General features: G+C 38.4%; 1 protein-coding gene and 1 long non-coding RNA gene across 10 annotated transcripts in view; one reads left to right on the forward strand and one right to left on the reverse strand.

Moving 5' to 3' along the window:
- The window catches only part of LOC126592517 (receptor-like protein 7), a 48,775-nt gene that overhangs the window by 21,182 nt on the left and 3,385 nt on the right, over nt 1-24,208 (forward strand). Inside the window, exon 2 of one of the 9 annotated variants that reach the window (XM_050258217.1) lies at nt 13,820-14,068. The exons of 4 other annotated variants lie outside the window; for them this stretch is intronic. In XM_050258217.1, coding sequence (XP_050114174.1) covers nt 13,820-14,068 — 249 coding nt within the window. Of the gene's footprint in view, nt 1-12,920; nt 13,429-13,819; nt 14,069-24,208 lie in introns of those variants that run through there. 4 more of the 9 variants (XM_050258220.1, XM_050258223.1, XM_050258222.1 and 1 more) reach the window with 4 other exon arrangements.
- LOC126592521 (uncharacterized) overlaps nt 1-24,208 on the reverse strand; it is a 45,724-nt gene that overhangs the window by 19,625 nt on the left and 1,891 nt on the right. Inside the window, exon 2 of the long non-coding RNA XR_007612665.1 lies at nt 18,707-18,850. This is a non-coding gene — a long non-coding RNA (uncharacterized LOC126592521). The remainder of the gene's footprint in view (nt 1-18,706; nt 18,851-24,208) is intronic.

Raw genomic sequence — 24,208 nt, forward strand, 5'->3', positions numbered from 1 at the left:
TAACCGACAAGAATAACAAAACATTAAAAAAAAATACCCAACCCGGGGCTGGCTAGCTGGCCGAAAGCAGCCAGCCCTTTGGACCTTTGGCCCTTTGAAATTCCGTGGGGCCCTCCCAGATTCCCGAGCCCTCTGGCCTAGCCCTCGGTTGGAGACGAATTTAGGACTATTTTCAGCCCTCTGGCCCTCTAGACCCTTCGGTTGGAGATGGCCTTAGGGAATAGGCACTGATTCATTCAAGTGTGTTTATATGGAAGCTAATCTAAATTATTTGTTCAATTTATCCAGTTAGTAACATGTCCAGATCAACTCCATGCATCATAATATTCTTCAACTGAATCTGGACTCACAAGTTGCGATGTATTATATGGAAGTCAGCAAAATTTTGGAGATGAGATTGATTGGGATCTTATTAGCTTCGAAATTGGATTTGCATTTGGCTTTGGAATTGGAATTGTGGTCGGGTCATTGTGTTGTGCAAGAGATGGAGTAAACGGTAGTGTGAGCTTGATCTGTTACTTTTTTATATTTTGATGTTGAAAGTTTTTATAAGGTAGAAAAGAATGACATATTCGCAATCAAATTTTTCATTATGCTTTTTAATCTTCTTTTCAGTACAAGAATCAACATTACTCACTATCAAATCGACATATTCTTGAAAAAAATTTCAAAAGTACGGAATTTGACACATAAAATACAAATCGTAAAACTGAACTGGTGCTCACCAAAGGACAGAATTAAACAAAAAAAAGGTGATAAAATTAAACTGTTCTATTTAATCGAGCTTCATTTGACTCTCTTCGTTTTTTTTTTTTTGGCTTTGGTTTTTAGCTTTTGCTTTTGTGGTTTCTCCTCTTTGTTTGCATTGCTCTGTCTGTTTGATATCATGAACATTTACTCTGTTTTAGCTTTGATTTTTCTGAACGAAGACTTCCTAGTCAAGCTAAACAACGACAAATCTGATGGAGATATTTTCCACAACATTAAAGCCGCCACCGCATCAATACAAGCTGAGCGGGGAAATCCCTTCGTATCGTGGTGAGCAATATATCATTTTTCCATCACTAATCACATTAAAATAATAATATGTCCTTCTTTACCAAAAATTGATTTCTAATTCAAGATGCACGACTTAACAATGATTTCACACTATAAAATTAGGTAATATTTATGTTACGTAACGATTCAGTTGTGTTGTTGTATCCTAGAGGGGATCAGTTAAGGGATAAATTGTTGCTCGGGTTTGTGAACTTTATCAAATTGTAGTGGACTTGAATCTCCTTAAAAAGAATGAGATACATGTGTCTTAACCTAATAGTGTACATACTTCTTAGAAGAATATTACAATTTCCTTGTACTTTTCTGACAAAATATATAGTATCTCTAATTTTCTATCAAGATACTTGCCTGGCAAGAAGACTGGGTCACTGGAGCACAGATGCTTATTTCAATTTAAGCCAATTTCCTGCACTGACTTTGAATTAGTCGGTTCAACCCTTTTTTCCTGGTTCGAGTCGGAGAAAATTATTTTAAGGCTTATTATACAAAATAGTCTCTGAGATTTGCATGATCAATAGAAATGGTCACTGGAATTGAAAATCAATTAAAATGGTTCCTGAGATTGTCCATCATCCATGATTTTGATCATTCTGTTATAAACTCTTTGGGCAATTTTCAAAGCTTAGTAACTCAATCGTTTCTTAACCAAATTCGACCCATAATATATCAAAATGAAGATAGGAAAATGTAGAATAAGATTATATCTATTTGGAAGCCCAATGGTTGCCGGCGATGGTTGGAAAATAGCCTGAAAGATGACTGCTCCACAAGAAAACTGGAAAACTCGCCGGAAACTCGGTAAATTTTAAACGTTCATAACTTCTTCAATACTCACCAAAATCGAGTAATTCAAAAACAAAAATCATACTTCTTGACGAGACGAAAAGAATGGTACCTTTTTCGAAGGCTAACTCACCGTGGTTTGGTCAGACAACGGCTCGAAAGTGGCTAACCATTTTCGAGTTTGCCACTTTCAAGCAGTTTTCCGGCCAAACCATGGTGAGTTAACAGTAAAAAAAATGTCATTCTCTTTGTCTCATCGAGAAGTATGATTTTCATTTTTGAATCACTCAATTTCGTTAAGTATTGAAGAAGTTATGAACGTTTAAAGTTTATCCAGTTTCCGGCGAGTTTTTTAGTTTTCCGCGGACCACCTTTCAGGCTATTTTCTGGCCATCTCCGGCAATCATTGGGCTTCCAAATAGCTATAATCTTGTTCTACACTTTCTTATCTTCATTTTGATATATTATGGGTTGAATTTGGTTACGAAACGATTGAGTTATGAAACTTTGAAAATTGCCTAAAGATTTTTAACGTAAAGACCAAAATCATGAATGATGGACAATCTCGGGACCATTTCTATTGATTTTCAATCTTAGGGACCATTTCTATTGATCATGCAAATCTCATGGATTATTTTGTATAATAAGCCTTATTTTAATGGTTTAAGACTTCAAATTCGTTTTCTCCATCAAATTATTTAGAATACATTTGATAATTACTTTTTATTTTTTATTTTAATGGTTTTAGAGTCATACTTATAAACAAATCTATCCCTTTGAGTCACTTCAGATATTTAGAATACGTTTGATAATTACTTTTTATTTTTTTATTTTTTAAAATTAAAAATAGTTACTAAATGAATTTTTAATTTTCAAAAAAAAGATAAATAAAAAAAACGATATAGTTATTAAATAGCCTCTTAAAGCTTAAAAATCATTTTATTTATTATTTTTAGTTTTCACTTTTTATACTTGAGATAAAGGGAAATGAGAGATGAAATGGTTATAAATGTAGATGTTGTGCAACTGGCTGTGCGGAACTGAGATCCAAATTACATGCACATCACAACAAACCACAGTTGAATAAAATGGGGCCTTGTGTGAAAATTAAAATGGGGCTCTTTCACGCACAAGACTTGTTTTTTGTGTTTAAAACATGTTTTTTACCTTCTATGTGTTGTAAACATTTCTAGTTTAAGTGTGATTATGTAAATCCTAAATTTGATTTGATTCTAGTTATCATTTCCTATTGTATCTTGTATTCCTTGGGGATGAAAGAATATATTCTCTCCTTATATTACTATAAATAAAGGCACAATGTAGGAGGGATAACAATACACACATTCCCTTACAATTCTACAAACACATCTCTCTCTTCCTCTCCTTGCCGCCGGCCACCCTAAACTTGTCAGATAAAATAGACCACAACATGTTATCAGCATGCTCCTATCGCTGCGCTTAGGAATCTGACGTTAGAGAAATTTTCTGCATCAAAGTTCAAACCAGTTCATCCATATCATCACGCAATCAGGTTCTTTCAAAACAACAGTTTTTAACTCGATATTTTTGCAGCCCTGATAGCATAAACATTCACCATGATGAATGACCCAACTTTAGGTTTTACAAATTTTAGATCCTAGATAAATTGTGTATGCCTCATAATCATAATTGTTGAATTATGTGAATTTGATATTTGCCATGAATTGCATCAAATATATTTGTGTATGCATAAAATTGAATTCAATTAACATATTATTGTTTTGCATATGCATATGATTGAATTGAATATGCATATAATTGAATTATATATGAATTGAAAAAAAAATATTGCGATTGCAAAAGCTAGGGTTCTTCGAACCCGTGCCTTGCACTACCCCATCCATAGTGATGGGCCACACCATGCAAACCTAGCCCAGCCCAGCATCGAACCCAGGTCGCAAGCCTTGAGCCCAGGTTTCCCACATCAATAAGTCCGATGCACCACCGTCCCCCTACGGCCTGAAGCCCAGGTTTCCCACATCGATTTTTCTGATGAAATACGACCTGCAATCGTGCAATTTGGACAACCCCATCATTCTCACCAACAATTTCTCGAAATTTTAGAAGAATTTCATGTTTTTTTTTCAAATTCGATTGAATTCATTCAGTTTTCTCTTCCCCGACGTTGAGATTTCATCTCCGTCGACAAAAAATTGGTTCTCTAACGAACCATCACTTGCCCTAACGTTGGAAACGTCGCCTGAAGCGAAGCCATCGACTGACGGGCCCCAATTTCCCTCGGTCCATTCGCACAGCACCCATGTTCTTTGGGCCTGCTTGTGCTGCGCTTTTTTTTTCTTCAATCAGAATCACCAGCCTGTTGGGCTTTGGTGATGACCCAACCTACAAACGCAGTTGAGCCTTTTGGGCTCCTACAATCTCTCATGCGCATGCAGTTTTTTGGGCTTGAAGGCCTAGCTATTTTCCCCCGGCCTCCAAAGAAAAAAAAAAAAAACAATTTTTTTTTCTGGGCTTGTCTGCATCAACCCACTTCCCTGCCCAATCCTCTCCGTGGGCTTCAGCCCCACCCGAGTCCAAATCCAGCCCATTCTTAGGCCTGGAGTGCACGGCACCCCTAAATTAAGCCACCCTACGGGCTTATTTTTCTTTTGGGCCCCGAGTTTTATTTGCCTAATTATTTTAGGCCCAACGTGTAACGCCCCGGTCTCGAAATATTTACTTTATTTCAAGAAATAATAATATTAAAACTCTTATTTAGTTTATTATCATTAGTTAACAACTCCAAATAAAATCCTTCATCCCACAAGAAATTTATAAGCATTATTCATTTTTCCATAACATGCAATTAACTTCCAATTTAGTACCATTTCTTTGTAGGGACCAATTTCCGTTATGTAACCTTTATTCTCGAATTAATTTTAACTTCACATATTTTATGGCTGCATCTAACATCTCGTTAGACTGCCTACGTACCCTCAACAGGGATCAAGCCTTTCATAGTTCAAAATTTAAAAGTTCGAACCAAATACAAAACTATTAATTTACTCCCACATACACCATAGTCATATTAATATTTAAACCATAACAATTAGATCAAAAACAACATACTTAAAATAACGAAATTCATATAACAACGCAAATGTCGACTCCCTGGCCGTGCGCCGCCGCCCCGACTCGCCGAAAAATTCAATTATTTCTAAAAATTCTCAAAAATTACAAAAAGGAAGATCTCAATGAGTAGAGCAACTTTCATACCTACGACCAAAGCCAATTTGGCCGGGAAACACCTTAAAATGGCCACGAACCGTCAGAAACCCTTGTTTTTTGGTGTTCTTGATTTGTCTCCAAAACAACTCTGACGCCCCAACCAATGAATGGGCTTTGTTCCAGACCTCAAAGGGAGTCTAATGGTGGTATTCATTTGATGGAATCGTTTCAGAATTGGGGAAAACAAAGGCACGGGTTCATCGCACCCACCGGTGCAGTTTTACCAAATTCAAGGCAAATTACAGGGTTTTTGGGGTGTAATAGGAAAGGGGAAGGTCATGGAGAGTTTTACAATAGTTGGGTTGTGAATTTCGCCGGAAAATTGGTGAAATTTCATCTGAAAACTGAGGAAAAACCGACTGGGTCGGGTCACCCTTACACGGGTCGCATATCTTCCGCTCCCCCATTCTCTCCTTTCCTCTCCCGGCCTCTCTCCCCATTGGTCACCTTCTGTCTCCCCCTTTCCTGATTGGCTCCTCTCTCCCTCCTTTCTCTCCTTTATCTTCCATCTCCACCGCCTAACTTTTTTTCTTTTAATCTGGGCCACACACGTAGCCTTCTGGATTTGGCTCCAAAAATCTGGAGTATTCTAGAAATGATAAATTTACAATTTTATCCCCGACTTTAAACGTTAATAACTTCTTCATTCTAACTCTGTTTCATGAACGGTTTGCGCCTACGCGTTCGTGAGGTCGAGCTCTATTCAAAAATATAAATTTTGACCGCGAAGGGTCTACATATTTTAAATAATTAAGGTCCAAACTTTAAACCTCGTAACTAGTTTAATTTAAAACTAAACTTACACAAATTATTATAAATTCTTGAAAAATCATATAAAAGCTCAATAATACAAATACGTTGATTATTATAATTTCCGGGAACAAAACTTTAAAAGTTCTCGATTAAATTCTTCATAATCATAAATCGATTTATTTTTTATTTCCTCCACATATTCATATATTTAAATTTTTAGAGTATTACCCAATGGGTTTTATATTTTTTCACCCACACTTTAATTTGGCCTGAAGTCCAAATAATTAAAATTCAATTATAATTATAAACCTAAAATTATATTTTTGCATATTTGTTTGCATATATATTTGTGTTTGCCTACAGGAATATATGAACCTGAAGTTCATAATTATTTTGAAACCTGAAGTTTCTTATAAACATGCCTTGTTTGAAAACCTGAAGTTTTCATTTAAACACATCACCCATAAAAACTCGAAGTTTTTCATGCAAAATTAAACCAAATCATGTCTATTAGAACCTGTATGTTCTACTCCTACGTTAATAGATTGATTTTTCTCCATTACACTAACCACATCTTGTCCATTTATTTTGTGATAGGAACATGTCAAATTTGAACAAACTCGATTTCACCGCTTTAGAGGTCTCTAGAAGGAACTACCTCAAGTGGGTCCAAGATGTGAAGCTCCACCTCACTGCAAAGAACTTGCATCTTGCCATTGAAGAAGCAACTGACAAGCCTATTGGTGAAGCTGAAAAAGCCACTGCTATGATCTTCATTCGAAGACATATTCATGACGCTCTGCAAACTGAATATCTTGCTGAGGATGATCCATGTGCATTATAGGTCGCTTTGGCTAATCGTTTTGATCACCAAAATGACATATTCTTGCCTGAAGCAAGACACGACTGGCAGCACTTGCGCTTCCAAGACTTTAAGTCTGTGAATAAATATAATTCTGAAGTTTGTCGAATCCAATCACTTCTCAAGTTTTGCAATGAAACTTTGACTAAAGAAGATCTCTTGGAGAAGACCTATTCGACCTTCTCTGCTTCTAATATTGTCCTGCACCAACAATATAGAGCTTAGAAGTTCACTAAGTTTTCAAATTTGATCTCTATTTTACTTCTCGCTGAAAAAACAGAACCAGCTGTTGATGAAGAATCATCAAGCTCGACCTACTAAGGCGAATGTTGTGCCTGAAACACATTATAGCAATAACCAACGCCCAAAACGCCAAAGAGGGCGTGGTAGAGGCAGCCAGAAGCCATCCCACCAAGGTTAACAGAGTCAAGGCCCATCCAAGGGAGGAAACAAAGCCTAGAAGCGCTCAAACCTCGCTCCCAAGGCCCCAAACTTTAAAAACAAGGGCAAAGCACCTGAAACCATGGATGCAGATATGTGCTATCACTGTGGTTCAAATGACCATTGGTCCTGTGTTTGCCGAGCTCCCAAGAAGGTTGTAGATGAATATAATTCTCGTCGTAAGAAATTTGAATCAAACTTCATGCAAGTGGACGAATCGGAAACTACAAAGATGGAGGTTTCTGATTTTCAGGCGGATACCAACCCCATGGAAGATTAGAATCTTAGACATAGACTTATTTTTTAGTTGAAATAAGACAATTGGGGCCGAATTCCACCTAGTGGCCGAACCTCTCCTTTGTTTTTGGTTGATTTTTGAACAATTTTCCTTTATGTTTGGATTATTAGTTGGTAATTTGTTTTGGATATTAAGTTTTTAATCCTTGAATAAATGAAATTATTTTGAATTGATATTTGTTTTTTATAAAACTTTTATGCATGTGACCGACTCAAATTAATTTTTCATTCTAGGTATGACTAGTGGGAAAGTTAGTTATAGTGCAACCACGCACACAGTTTTGCATGAACGCATCTATTTCACTAACTTCATACCTAAGAATGCACCTCTGACGACCCTCTCTGGCCCATCCAACTTGATAGAAGGATACGGTAAGGCACGTATAATGTTGTTTAATGGTACAATCTTGACCATTTCTGAGGCACTTTATTCTCCACGTTCTAGTAGAACGTTTCAAGGACATTAAATATAACAATTACCACGCTGAAACCCACGTAGAAAACGGAGTTGATTTTCAGTGCATAACTTCCTACAAATATGGCAAGAAGCGTATTCTAGAGAAGATGGAGCGTATCCCGAGTGGTCTGTATACTACGACCACACGCCCCATTGAATGCCACTATGTAGCCGACCCTACTACTGGGACCACGCACGAAATTACACTTTGGCATGATCGTTTGGGACATCTTGGATGAATAGCGATGCGCCGTATCCTCAAATATTCACACGGGCATCCACTAACCCGAAGTTTAGGCTCAATCCAAGGAATCTCATGTCAAACATGTTCCATGGGAAAGCTTATTACTAAGCATTCTTATGACAAAATTTGTTCGAATCCTCCTATTTTTCTACAATGGATTCAGGGGGACATTTGTAAACCGATTCACCATCCTTGCAGACCGTTTAGATACTTTATAGTTTTGGTTGACACTTCCACACGTTGGTCACATGTGTGTTTGTTGTCCACAAGAAACGTTGCATTCTCCAAATTGTTGGCTCAGGTTATCAAGCTCAGGGCTCATCACCCTGATTATCCAATCAAATATATTCGATTGGATAATGCTGGAGAATTCACATCTAAACCTTTTGATAACTATTGCATGTCGATTGGGGTTGAAGTTGAACATCATGTACCTCATGTTCACACCCAGAACGGCTTGGCAGAGGCTTTCATTAAGCGCTTACAAATGATTACTCAATCGTTGGTCATACGTACCAAGCTCCCAATCGCTGCTTGGGACCATGCAATATTGCACGCAGCAAAGTTGGTCCGCCTGAAGCCTGTTGTGACACAACCATTTAGTGCCCTTCAGTTGGTTATCGGATACGAACCCAACATATCGCATCTGTGCATTTTTTGTTGTGCGATATATGTGCCGATCTCGCCTCCCTTAGGTACAAAAATGGGGCCTCAGCAAATGATGGGAATCTATGTCGGATATGATTCTCCTTCGATTATTCGTTACTTAGAACCTTTGACAGGCGATCTGTTTACTGCTGGTTTTGCGGATTGTCACTTCTATAAGCTAGTCTTCCCGTCGTTATGGGAAGATAATAACATCAACGTTCCTAAAGAACAACGCGAATTATCATGGACGACTCCCATTTTATCTCATTTAGATCCCCGCATCGCTCAGTCTGAAACTAAAATGCAATGCATATTAAATCTCCAGAGTATAGCTCAGAGCATGCCAGATGCTTTCACCGATCTAGCACGTGTGACAATATCACATATTCCAGCTGCTAATACACCTGCAAAGATAGATGTACCAAATGTACGACGGACTACCCTCCTAGAAACCCGGGACGCCAATCTTGGTGATCCACATACATTAGCAGCTAGCCAATCATCTGCCCCTACACAAAAGTGTGGCAGAGCCTTTGGTTCAAAGGATTCATACCCCCGGAAGAGGAAAACCACGGCACAAGGTCCTAAAGAACCTACTGTGAATCCAACTATAACTTACTCATTCTACCCAACTCATGAGAAAATTCTAGATTATGGAAGCGTCCTTAAAGAGACGAATCTTCCTCCCGAGAATCATGAGATTTCGGTCTATTATGCTAGCTTAAATGATGTGTGGCGTAGAAATGAGATGATTGTTGACGATGCATTAGCATTTGCAGTAGCTACTGAGATCATGTTGAGCGATGACATTGAACCGTGTTCCTCTGATGAATGTCGACGTAGAACTGATTGGTCAAATTGGAAACAAGCAATCCAAGTCGAACTCGATTCGCTTGCGAAACGTAAGGTGTTTGGACCTGTAGTTCATACTCCTCCACATGTTAAGCCCATTGGCTACAAATGGGTTTTCGTTCGGAAACGTAATAAAAAGAACGAAATTGTGCGTTACAAAGCTCGTCTTGTTACACAAGGCTTCTCACAACGCCCCAGGATGGACTATGATGAAACTTATTCACCCATTATGGATGTGATTACTTTTCGCTACCTTATCAGTTTGGTAGTTTCTAAAAAACTGGATATGCAGTTGATAGACATAATAACCACATTTCTCTATGAGGATCTTGATATGGAAATCTATATGAAAGTTCTCGAAGGACTTACAGTAAATGGTTCAAATATTTCCAAACCTTGGAACACACTCTTAATTCGGTTGAGGCGTTCACTCTACGGTTTGAAACAATCCGGAAGAATGTATTTAACTAGTCAGGGATATGTGAACAACGAATTATGCCCTTATGTATTCATTAAGAAGTCACATTCCGGATTTGCAATTGTTGCAATATATGTCGATAACATGAATATTATTAGAACTCCTGAAAAGCTCGTGAGAACTGCAGCGCACCTAAAGTCGGAATTTGAGATGAAAGATCTAGGTAAGACTCGATATTGTCTCGGTCTCGAGATAGAGCATTGTTCGGATGGAATCCTAGTACATCAATTGAACTACACCCAGAATATGTTGCGCCACTCTAATGAGGATAAATCGAAGTCTTCGAGTACTCCTATGGTCGTTCATTCGCTAGATGCAAAACGAGATCCCTTCCGTCCAAATGAGGATGATGAAGAGATTTTGGAGCCTGAAGTTCCTTATCTAAGTGCGATAAACGCTTTATTGTACTTAGCTCAATGCACTAGACCCAACATCTCTTTCGTTGTTAATCTTTTGGCAAGATACAGTAATACACCAACACGTAGACACTGGACTGGCGTGAAAGACATCTTACGTTACCTTAAGGGTACTACAGATTTGGGCTTGTTCTATCCCTACGAATCCTCGAATGGTGTCGCACCCTATGCTCATCGAGTTGATTCTCGCCTTGTTGGTTATGCCGACATAGGATACTTATCTGATTCTCACAAGGTGCGCTTTCAAATGGGTTATGTCTTTACCGTCAGAGGCACCGCAATATCTTCGAGGTTAACTAAACAGACCTTAGTTGCCACTTCATTTAACCATGCTGAAATTCTCACCTTACATGAGGCAACTCAGGAATGCTTTTGGTTGAGAGCAGTAATGGGCCATATTCGAAGCTCCTGCGATCTTTATCTTGCCGTTGATGTCCCGACGACGATCTTTGAAGACAATGTAGCTTGCATCGAAAAGCTAAAAAAGGGTTACATCAAAGGAGACAACACCAAGCATATTGCGCCGAAGTTTTTCTTTTCACATCAACAACAAGAGCATTAAAAGATTGAAGCCATACAAATCCGTTGACAAGACAATATGGCCGACCTCTTCACCAAATCACTGCCGAAACGACGTTTCAGAAGCTTGTTCATGGAATTGGTATGCGTAAACTTTCTGAGTTGTAACTTTGCTATTTCTCTTTGGAATTATGTCAAACTCAGGGGGAGTATCCTGTAGATACTTGTTTGATCTTAATGTACTCTTTTTCCCTACGATTAGGAACATTTTCCCATTGGGTTTTTGCTACCTAACTAGGTTTTAACAAGACACCCATCTTGGGCTGGTCATATCCCTAATGACGTCCCGTAGACGTTTCTTTGACTTTTGCATTTCTCACGCATTTTTCTTAGACTATGGATTTTGTCCCTCCTAGGGTTTTTCCCATAGCCTTAGGGTTTTTTTAGTGAGACTTACTACTTATGCAAGTTCCTACCTTATTGAGAATAAGCGTTATTCCTTAGAATCAGTGTCAATGAGTTGACTTCCTCAACTTCTGCATAATGCTAAATCTACCTTGAGTATTTACACACTCAAAGGGGAGTGTTGTAAACATTCCTAGTTTAAGTATGATTGTGTGAATCCTAGATTAGATTTGATTCTAGTTATCATTTCCTATTGTATCTTGTATTCCTTGGGGATGAAAGAATATCTTTTTTCCTTTTATTACTATAAATAAAGGCACAATGTAAGAAGGATAACAATAAACACATTCCCCTACAATTCTATAGACACATCTCTCTCTCTCTTTCTCCTTGCCGCCGACCACCCTAAACTTGTCAGATAAATAGACCACAACACTATGGTATATTTAGAGCACTTTGAGCGTTGGGCAATCCCCTATGGGGTAGGTTGTTCAATGCCCCAATCCCTCCACCTATTGGCTCCAACCCAGTCCAATCAGTTGGGCTTCAGGCGAGCTTGAATTGTCCACTAGGCAGAAATCCATGGGCCTAGCCCCCAGGGGCAGTGAAGCAAAGCTGACGTCAACTATTGAAAAATTATAAAATATTAATAAAAATTAATTAAAAATACAAAAAATATAATTTTTTCTATAAATACCTAACTATGTTCTTCCACCATATACCACATTTCAATATTTTTCAATACTTTTTAACCAATTTTATATTATTATCAGAAATTAAAAATAAATATTTTCTATTATTTTATAAAATAAAAAATACTAATATTTTAATACAAATTGTCTGATTATTCAGTTTAGGGGTGCAGATGCACTTGTTCAATTACTGTTTACTACTGACAATTACTATTCATTTAAAAGGATTGAATTGCCTATAGCCCAACGGCTTGGCAACAATGAAACTACTCTTATAAGTACGAAACTTAGTATGAAAGGAAACTCAGTATGAAAGTCAACTTTATAACACAATATCATCTATTAAAAGGAAGGTACATGTTAAAGAAATGAAGTTTTTAACCAAGAAAAAAAAGATATAAAAAGATACAATATTTTTAAAACAGAAAAAAAAGTTGGGTATTTTTCAAATTTGTACTTAATTAAGTCATGCATATATCGAAATTTTTTTTTTTTGGAATACATATATATATTTGGTCTTAGTCAGTGGCAGCTTTGGGGGTCCCAAGGGAATAGCTTCACAGAGCCTCCATCTCTATATAGATATATATATAGATATATAATTAAATGTTGGGGCCCTTAGAGATGGAGGCTCTGTGCAGCTGTTCCCTTGGGACCCCCAAAGCTGCCACTGACTAAGACCAAATATATCTCGGACTCGCAAACCCCTACACATTCTTTGAATGCATGTGTAATTATTCTCACCAGAAAACAGAGTAAATTTACAAAGAAGAATAACTAGGGACCTGCCTATTACCTAAGCTGTTCCTTACATTTGGTCACATATCAGCAACAACTTCCGATGAAAACTCCTCGGCCTCCATGGCTTTTCTTACTCCGCATTTGCTATGTTTCACTCAGCATCCATATGTTTGTGGACTCATTTGAAGGACACCCTCACATTTGACCCTGCAACATCTCAAAAACTTGTGAACTGGAACAATGGCTCAGATTACTGCTCTTGGGAAGGAGTGTCCTACAAAGAGGGTTGTGTTTCGAATCTGGACTTGAGCTTCGAGTCGATTACTGGTGGACTTGATAATTCCAGTTCTCTTTTTGGTCTGAAGTCAATCGAGAACCTGAATTTGGCTTACAACTTCTTCAACCACGCTCAGATTCCTTCCGAGTTCAAGCAGCTAACCGGTTTGAGTAATCTGAACTTGTCGAATGCTGGCTTTGCGGGGCAGGTTCCGATTGAGATTTCACACCTTACGAGGTTGGTAACTCTTGATTTATCTACCTTTTATTTCTCAGGAGCTCCGTTGCTGAAACTTGAGACGCCGAATTTGAATGTGCTCATTCGGAACTTTTCTGAGCTTGTTGAACTCTATCTTGATAGTGTGAATATATCAGCACAGGGGACCGAATGGTGCCAAGCTATATCATCTTCACTGCCAAAATTGAGGGCGTTGAGCTTGTCCAATTGTAATCTTTCAGGCCCTATTGATAGTTCATTACTGAAGCTTTACTCACTCTCGGTTATTCGTTTAGATTACAATGATTTCTCTATTCAAGTTCCAGAGTTATTCTCAAAGTTCCCAAATTTGACTTCCTAGCACCTACACGGTTCTAGCTTATATGGTACATTCCCAGAGAAGATCTTCCAGGTACCTACACTACAGACTATTGATTTGTCAGGCAATCAACAGCTTCAGGGTTCCTTACCAGAATTTTCAAAGAATGCATCTCTTCGGTCCTTGGTTCTAAGCTGGACTAACTTTTCAGGGCTACTACCGAACTCTATTGGCAACCTCAAAATGTTGTCCAAGATAGATATTTCATGGTGCAATTTCACTGGATCAATCCCAAAGTCAATAGAAGACCTTCATCAATTGGTAATTTTTTACTTGTCATCAAACAAGTTCAATGGTTCAATTTCATCCTTTAGTATGGCAAAGAATCTAACCTTGATAGATCTTTCTTACAAGCAGCTAACGGGTCAGATTAATTCCACTCAGTGGGAAAACCTGACTAATCTAATAAATCTCCACTTGGGATCCAATCAACTAGATGGGACAATTCCACCATCTCTGTTTTCTCTTCCCTTGCTGCAAAAGCTACAGATTTCCAACAATCACTTCTCTGGTCAACAACAACAACAACAACAACAAAGCCTTTTCCCATTAAGTGGGGTCGGCTATATGAATCCTAGAACGCCATTGCGCTCGGTTTTGTGTCATGTCCTCCGTTAGATCCAAGTACTCTAAGTCTTTTCTTAGAGTCTCTTCCAAAGTTTTCCTAGGTTTTCCTTTACCCCTTCGGCTCTGAACCTCTGTCCCGTAGTCACATCTTCGAACCGGAGCGTCAGTAGGCCTTCTTTGCACATGTCCAAATCACCGGAACCGATTTTCTCTCATCTTTCCTTCAATTTCGGCTACTCCTACTTTACCTCGGATATCCTTATTCCCAATCTTATCCTTTCTCGTGTGCCCACACATCCACGAAGCATCCTCATCTCCGCTACACCCATTTTGTGTACGTGTTGATGCTTCACCGCCTAACATTCTGTGCCATACAACATCGCTGGCCTTATTGTCGTCCTATAAAATTTTCCCTTGAGCTTCAGTGGCCTACGACGGTCACACAACAAGCCGGATGCACTCTTACACTTCATCCATCCAGCTTGTATTCTATGGTTGAGATCTCCATCTAATTCTCCGTTCTCTTGCAAGATAGATCCTAGGTAGCGAAAACAGTCGTTTTTCGTGATCTTCGCTAGATTGCTCCGGTCATTAGTGTGGATAAGTATATAAATGGATAGAGATAGGAAAGCAAACACAAGATGTACGTGGTTCACCCAGATTGGCTACGTCCACGGAATAGAGGAGTTCTCATTAATTGTGAAGGGTTTACACAGTACATAGGTTCAAGCTTTCCTTTAGTGAGTACAAGTGAATGATTTAGTACAAATGACATTAGGAACTATTGTGGGAGAATGATCTCGTAATCACGAAACTTCTAAGTATCGGAGTGTGGTATCGTCTTGACTTGCCTTATCTGTCTCATAGGTTTATGTGGCATCTTGTCTAGAAGTACTCTTCCTCCATCCAGGGGTGGTATCTTTAACTGGTGGAGATGCACAAGGTAATGTATCAATTTCACTTGAAGCTTACTTGTAGTTTCAGGCTTGGTCAAGCGCGATACAAACCATGTAATAGGAGTCCCCCAAGTCGCCGAGCTAGAGGATCTGCTGAAAGAGGTGACAGACAAGGTAAGCAATCAGAGCTCCGGCTAATTGTTCACATTCTCCCTAGCTTGCAGGCAGCATGAAGGATAAAGAGAAGAAAAATGAGAAGAGATTGATATGTGATACTTTTGCTTTTGAAGAAGTAACTTTCCACAGGCTTATTCTTGAACCGAGCTGGAGGGTTTTCTGGTTTCCTCCAGAGTATAAGGCCGACTGAAGAATTTGAGGGTCAAAACAAGTCCATTAAATCTAGAGTACGTTCGACTCTGCTGATATGGGATACTTTTGCTTTTGACAGAGTAATGGATGTATCGGCACGTGTGCTGTTACGCTTGTCTCCACATGCTTCCTTGTATCCTTCTCACTTGCCCTATCTGTTCCTCAGGCAGATGCGGTATCTTCCCTGGAAGCATAAGATGTTGAAGATGAGTACTCGAGAGCAATGTCAGGTAAGTAATCAGGTAAGGGGTACCAGGCAGTCAGTTCCTGGCTGGAAGCTTGATTCCAAGTGCTGACTGATTGCTCTCTTTCTCCTTGTCTTGCAGGTAAGAACAAGGCCAAAGGAAAAGACAGGGAAAAAGCATGATATGGAATACTCTTGCTTTTAACCCTGATGATATGAGATATTCTTGCTCTAGTATAGCTTGTTTGCAGAGGTATTATCGGGGGGGAAAGAAAGCTGAATATTTCGAAAGGCTTCGTTGGGAGTGCCCTATCAGATATGAGGAAGGGTTGAGCATTTTTGCAGGTCTGCCTGTCCGTTGGGGATGGAGGTCGACATATATAGGAGTCTCCCTAACAACAAGTAGTAATGTTATTCCTTTACCCTGCTTGGTCATAGCACGGTAGTGGGAGCTGCCAGCTTCACATGTTTTAACTCTGTCAGAGCACTTTGAAAAAGTGGTCTATGGTATCTGGAAAGTTGATGTTGCGTGTGGCGATTACAGACAAACTTTATCCAAGGAGATCCGACTCTTGAAGTTGGGAAAGTGGTGCCTCTTCGGTTTTCAAACAAGCAATCTTATCGGGGATCTGGCTCTCGAGATTCGGAGAACGATGCCTCTTCGATTTTTGAGAAAGCAATCATGTTGGGGGTCTGGCTCTCGAGATTCGAAGAGCGGTGTCTCTTCGATTTTTGAGAAAGTAATCATGTTGGCAGTCTGGCTCTCGAGATTCGGAGGGCGGTGCCTCTTCGATTTTGGAGCAAGCAATCTTTTTGGGAGTGTTTTCTCGAATGTGAGTAAAGGTTGGGCATGTTTGCTAGTCTACCTTGCCACGAAGCACAGAGGTTCACACACAGGGACTTTCCAATTATCCAGCAATGGTACTGTTCCTTTACCCTCTCTTCGATTTTTGAGAAAGTAGTCATGTTGGGAGTCTGACTCTCGAGATTCGGAGGACAGTGCCTCTTCGATTTGGGAGCAAGCAATCTTGTTGGGAGTTTTTTCTCGAATGTGAGTAAAGGTTGGGCATGTTTGCTAGTCTACCTTGCCACGAAGCACAGAGGTTGACACACATGGACTTTCCAATTATCCAGCAGTGGTACTGTTCCTTTACCCTTGTGGGTAATAATATGGTAGCTAGACCTTCAAAATTTATGTGTCTAAACTTTGTTAGTGTTGTTTCTTTGCTATTCTTTTACCCTTCTTGGTCAGAGCGATGTAGTGGGAGCTGCAAGCTTCACGTGCTCAACTTTGGCAGAGAACTTTGGCAAAGTTATCTGTGGTACCCATGAGCTACTATTGCGTGTGGGAAGTGGGTGATTGAACAGTAAGATTCATGTGCTTTCTACTTCACCAGAAGTCTTCGACAGAATGCCCATAATTTCCACAAAGCTGAGTGTACGTGTGACAGGTGCTGACAAGGCTAGAAGAGTATGTGCCTTTTCGATTTCTGAGATCGGCCCTCGTGGTCTCTGAGCAGCCCAGCTTTTGAGAAAGCAAACGCCTCTTCGATTTCTAAGATCGGCCTTCGTGGTCTTTGGGCAGCCCAGCTTTTGAGAAAGCAAACGCCTCTTCGATTTCTGAGCAGGCGCCTCTTCGATTTCTGAAGCTCCGTCGAATGCAGATTTTTATAGGGGCTGGCATTAAGTTCCAAAGCACACTTGAATCTCCACCAGTAGAAGCTCCATTCTTGCACTTCTAAGATCTTGATTTGTCCGACCTCTTCTCTCTTCAACACCTTTGAAAATGTCTGGCCCCTCCGACCGTCGTTTTGACTTGAACCTTGTTGAAGAGGCAGCCCCGTCTTCTCCAGACAACATATGGTGCCCATCCTTCGTCTCCCCTACTGGTCCTCTTACCGTTGGGGATTCCGTGATGAAGAATGATATGACCGCTGCGGTGGTGGCCAGGAACTTTCTCACTCCCAAAGATAACAAACTACTTTCCAAACGGTCTGATGAGTTAGCTGTTAAGGATTCTCTAGCTCTAAGTGTTCAGTGTGCAGGTACTATGTCTAATATGGCCCAACGCCTATTTGCTCGAACCCGCCAAGTTGAATCATTGGCGGCTGAAGTGATGAGTCTCAAACAGGAGATTAGAGGGCTCAAGCATGAGAATAAACAGTTGCACCGGCTCGCACATAACTATGCTACAAACATGAAGAGGAAGCTTGACCAGATGAAGGAATCTGATGGTCAGGTTTTACTTGATCATCAGAGATTTGTGGGTTTGTTCCAAAGGCATTTATTGTCTTCGTCTTCTGGGGCTGTACCGCGTAATGAAGCTCCAAATGATCAACCTCTGATGCCTCCTCCTTCTAGGGTTCTGTCAAGTACTGAGGCTCCGAATGATCCCCCTCTGGTGCCTTCTCTTTCTGGGGCTCTACCGACTGTTGAGACTTCTCCTAAGCAACCTTTGTGAAGACTCCCTCTTGTTTGTTTATTTTGACTCATGTATATGTACATATTTGTAACTTATTGGGGATATCAATAAATAAGCTTTCCTTCATTTCAACGTATTGTGTTAAATTTTCAAACATCTCTTCATACTTACTGGATACCCTCGATTTGAGTTACAACAAATTGGAAGGGTCAATTCCCATGTCTAACTTGAGATTCCGAGGGCTTAAGATTCTTTTACTTTCTTCAAACAACTTCACTGATTCTTTCCTTCTGAATGATATTCAGCATCTAAGAAATCTTTCAAGTCTTGACCTTTCATTCAATAGCTTGTCTATTAATTACAACGACACCAATTCCTCTCATTCTTCATTTCCAAAAATTACCAATTTGAAGTTAGCTTCTGGCAATTTGAGAAGAATCCCAGGTTTCTTGAGAAATCAATCAACATTAAGCACTTTGGACCTATCACAAAACCAGATACATGGTGAGATACCCAACTGGATTTGGAAGTCGAGTAGTCTTCGTCAACTAAATCTTTCTTGCAACTCTCTGGTAAATCTTCAAGGTCCTTTCCTCAATCTTACTTCTACTTTGTCTGTGCTTGACCTTCATTCCAACCAGCTTCAGGGGCAAATTCCAATGCTTCCACAATTGGCCACTTATCTAGATTACTCAAGAAATAATTTCAACTCAAGCATTCTGGCTGACATTGGTGATTTTCTTACGTACACTGCGTTCTTCTCTCTTGCAAGCAATAACTTCCACGGGATCATTCCGGAATCAGTATGCAAGGCGACATATCTTCAAGTTCTTGATCTGTCCAATAATTCCTTAAGTGGCATGATTCCCCAGTGCTTAACTGCAAGGGGCAGGTCAATTGGAGTACTTAATTTAAGGACAAACAACCTTACTGGTGCTATTCCTGATAAATTTCCTCGATATTGTAGTTTGAAAACGCTAGACATGAATGGAAATCAGATAGGAGGCATATTTCCAGAATCTCTAGGCAATTGCAAACTGCTAGAGGTGTTGAACCTTGGAAACAATCAGATCAGTGGTACTTTTCCACGCTCGTTAAAGAAAATGCCCCAATTGCGTGTCCTTGTTTTGCGATCAAACAAATTTTATGGGCGCATTGGATGTCCTAAGACCTATGGCAGCTGGCCAATGCTTCAAATAATTGACCTAGCTCACAACAATTTCAGTGGTCAAATACTCGGAAGATGCTTGAAAACCTGGCAGGCGATGATGGCTAACGAAGGTGCTGGCCTGTCACAGCTCAACCATATCCAATTTCAGGTCCTATATTTCTCTCAGATATATTACGACGATAAAGTATTTGTTACCACCAAAGGTCTAGAGATGGAGCTGGTGAAGATTTTAACCATCTTCACCTCAATTGACTTCTCGGGGAACAAATTCACCGGATCAATACCTGTGGAAATGGGAGAACTCAAATCGCTCTATGTCCTCAACTTGTCTAGTAATGCTCTAACAGGTGAAATCCCATCATCTTTGGGCAACTTAGGACACGTTGAGTCCTTAGACTTGTCGAACAACAGCCTGAGCGGGAAAATTCCATCACAGCTCACAAAGCTTACGTTCCTTTCATTCTTGAATCTCTCAAACAATGAACTGACCGGAAGGATCCCAACCAGCACTCAGTTTTCGACATTTCCAGCAGCTTCCTTTGCAGGCAATGAAGGGTTGTGGGGGCCTCCTTTGACAGGATATATCCCCTCAGGATTGCCACTACCACCACCACCGAAAAAAGGTCATTCTAATGCTCAACCTGAAATTGATTTTGATCTTATAAGTGCTGAGATTGGATTTATCTTCGGCCTTGGAGCTTTCATCGGGCCTCTCGTGTTCTGTAAGCGATGGAGGATATGGTATTACAAAACTGTGGAGAACATCATCTTCAAGATATTCCCTCGTCTGGATAAAAGAAGCGGTTACAGAGGATGACATGTTTACATTAACAGATTTTGGAGATATTGAAACTCACACTCAATCATGCTTGGCTTGACCAAAACCCTATCTTTCTGGTTTCAAATTTTCATTACCTGGCAAATAAGAAGCCGTCTGATCATATCGACGAGCTGATCTCGTTCTTAGTAAGATAAATGCATGTTAAAGTTCGGAATACATTAGCTTCTTGTTGAATTGCTGATTCGTCGAATATTGTAACGTAATCTTAATGTTTTGTGTGAACTGAGCTTGTTTAAAGCAAAACACTTCTTTCAGTTTTCATTCTTGTAAAGTTTGGATGAATGTGAAGTTTCAGTTTTTGTTCTTGTGAAGCTTCAACTTCTTCGGAATTTATTAAAACTTTGATCTCATTTATTGACACGGTTAATTGTTTCAGGATGTAGAGTCATAAATTTAGAAATTATACTTTCTAGCATCAATGGTTAATAGCGTCACCGCCCACAATTTGATAGTTCAAACCTAAAATCGAACCCTCAATAATCAACCGGATCGAAATTGAAGAAAATTGTAGAACCTCAGAGTAGACATGTAGATGAGTGATCCAACTGATAAGCTAAGAAATCAAGTCTCCCTTGTTAGTGACAACATATCTACCTTTGCCTAAAAGGCAGAAAGATTCAGGGTGTCCTAGTCTAAGGGAAACCAGGGTAGTTGGGGTAGGACGCATCGCATGGGACCATATTTTTGACCGTTTAAGGCAGAATATTAATCCAACTCCAAAGACTCCAAAACTGGGGGGCCATACGTAGTACATGTACCACTCAACGACTCCTTTTGCTTGTCTAGACTCTAAATTGGTATGGAACTCCAATCATTACCCTTGTTCATTTACCTTTGTGTATGTGTTTGTTTCCCTCGATTTTTCCTCGTATATTTTGGTGTGAGCACTGTTTCACAAGTTCGGCCAGGTTTGGTATTGCTTATGATTGTTCTCGGTAATAATGTTAGTGTTTATTGGTCTTAAAAGCGTTTTTGGAGAAAACACTTAATACTTATTTGAAGGGCACTTTCTAGTATTTTGTAGGAAAGCACTTGGAGTTTTATTTAAGTAAACTTGTTTCTAATAAAAACACTTCTAGCAAAAGTGTTTTAAGAACAAAAATGTTTCCTACAAAAATAGTCCTCAAGCATGCAGTCTTTTTTATATGCAGATCATAGTATAATATAACAAAATAACTAAAAAAAGAAAAGTTAAAGCACTCCACATTAGAGCTAAGTATTGGGCTAGATTCCCCCTAGAAATCAAGCATGGCTTAACCTATTTTGAACTCACCAAATTGTCATATTTTTATTTTATTTTATTTTATTTGTTTTTTTTTACTTATAATTCAACATCTATGATAAAATGAGATTAAATTAGACGGTAAAAAATATTTGATGGCCCAAAATTAAATCTAACACCTAAAATAATTTTTAAAAAAATCATTTAAATCAAATTTCACTTACAACTTTATAAATACCTATGTATTTTTAATTAAAATTACTTATGGGAATTTAAATATGTTTAGGTTAAAATGTTCATAAAAATAAATTAGGATAATCTACATCAATTTTATTTTCAAAAAAGTTATTGACAAAAAATAATTAGGCTAAAATTATTATTTAATAATATCAAACTAAAATTTTAAGCCATAATCATTGGACGAAAAAAACAATTTCCTAGTTATGGCTTAAAATTTTCTGGCTTTAATTTTTAAGTTTTATTTCCAAGGGTTGGTGATGGTCTAATAAAGATACGATTCACGTGTGTTGGTGCATCTATTAAAAAGATGATACAAATATAATATAAAAAATATGATAAAAATAGATTATTAATAAGCGGATAATGTTAGGAAGACCAAATTTTTTAAATCAAATTTGCAAACCAAATAATGTGGTTGAAGATGATTGGATTATTAATTAAATATCGATTAATGTGCTTATTACTTATTGGTGACACATTATTTGGTTTAAAACAATTAATCTCCTCAACATTACTAACAGTCATCTCATCTTTATCAAACTCCATGGCTAAATGTCAAACTTTACCGCCAACTTTGCATGACTTTTGCTCTTTACCAACAATGACAATGAAACCACCCACAATATCATCCATAATTAAAAATATAACAAATAAATAATAAATTTGTCCTCCTTTTCAAAGATTGACCTCCAATTCAAGATGCCCCACTCATCAATGATTTCACACTATAAATTAGGTAATATTTTTACTTACCTTCCTCGAATAATAGAGATACTAATCATCTTATTCATCATCGTTAATAAGTTTAAATTTTGATATTTGTGTCTATTTGTTCTTCTTTTCAAAGATTGACCTCCAATTCAAGATGCCCGACTCACCAATGATTTCACACTATAAATTAGGTAATATTTTTACTTACCTTCCTCGAGTAATAGAGATATTCATCATTGTTAATGAGTTTAAATTTTGAAATTTGTGTAGAGGATAGACACGAATCTCAAAATTTAAACTCATCCAATGATAATAAGCACAGTGATAACATCACTACTACTTGAACGTGGTGAGCAAAAATGCACCTAAAAATTATAGACACAAATTTTAAAATTTAAACTCATTCAACAGTAATAAGTATGGTGATAACATCACTACCACTTGAACTAGGTGAGCAAAAATGCACCTAAAATTTATGGATTTAAAGGAAAACTAATGAAAATGACTTGAAAACTTTGAGTTTTAACGATAAAGACAAAATAAATGGTAAAATAAATAGTACAATGATTGACTTTTTAGTGTAAAAATGTAATTTTTTGTTAAAGTGAACAGTACCGAAAGTTTTTCATTAAAATTCCCTAGATTTAATCCTTTGGCACTGAAATCAACATTTCTTACCAAGAAAATGATGCATTTCAAATTAAAAATTCACATGTTCGTTGTTTAACACGAAAAGCACCAATTTAAAAACCAAAATAGCGAAGACATTTGGTCCATAAGAACGTACACACAGTTTTTTCAGTCTATAAATGATTTAAGGATGATAATGGTCTGGTTTTGCAACAACCAGGCCTTACAAGAATTGATTAATTAATATGTGAGAGACAACCACCGTTTGGTCAGATTTGAAGACTGATTCTTCTAGTTATTCTATGATTTTGAATAAACCAAAAAAAAAAAAAGAGATTCTATGATTTTGTTTTCCAAGAATTATTTAACTTTAAAGTAATACAATCAATTAGTTTTGGGTTTAAGAGTAGTAGTCTGCACTGCACCTGATTTCATGAGTTCGATAGTTGATTGTGACGTTCCTTTACTTCATATGCGTTGGCCCGTCGTAATACTGGAAAATTCAAAAATGATCTTTTTAGTTTTTAAGTAACAAATTTGGGCCAATCAAAGTGATACTATACCCCAAAACAATAGGCAATGACAATAATTGAAATTAAAGTTGTATAAAAATTGACTAGAAGTGAACTTTTCTTAGCACGCAGACAAGACGGCTTACACAAAGTCCAACCGTTGTAATAATATCTCTACAAATTTCCTACTTTTCTATAAATTTAAAACAAAAGGATTTATCCAAAAATCTCCAAATGCATAACGCATGCCACATAAAATTTGGATCAACAAAGGCAATCGTTATTTTTCCACAATGAAAAAAAAAAACAAAAATCAAAGGCCGCCCAATTAAGAACGAGTCCACATTTTACAAAACACGCGTTTCTGAGTCTTCTTTCAAATCCCCATCCCAACAGTTCTCTCTGCTTTTTTCTTCCTCCTTGCTCTTCCCTCTAAACTCTTCGTCCTTCCGTGCTAACTCCGCTCGATTTTCGTCCGGTTAAGGACTCGAATCCACGGGCCAAAAGGGTTTTTTCATGGATGTTTGCCTTCATGTATCCATTGAGAAACTCCTAGCCTGCTCTGCTTCCTTTTTTCCGAGCTTTCAATGAGAATTCCTCTGTTTTCATGGCTTTTCTTAATACCCTTTTACTACTTTTCACTCAGCATCAACATAT

Source organism: Malus sylvestris, chromosome 12 (assembly GCF_916048215.2).
Source record: "Malus sylvestris chromosome 12, drMalSylv7.2, whole genome shotgun sequence".
NCBI lineage: Eukaryota > Viridiplantae > Streptophyta > Magnoliopsida > Rosales > Rosaceae > Malus > Malus sylvestris.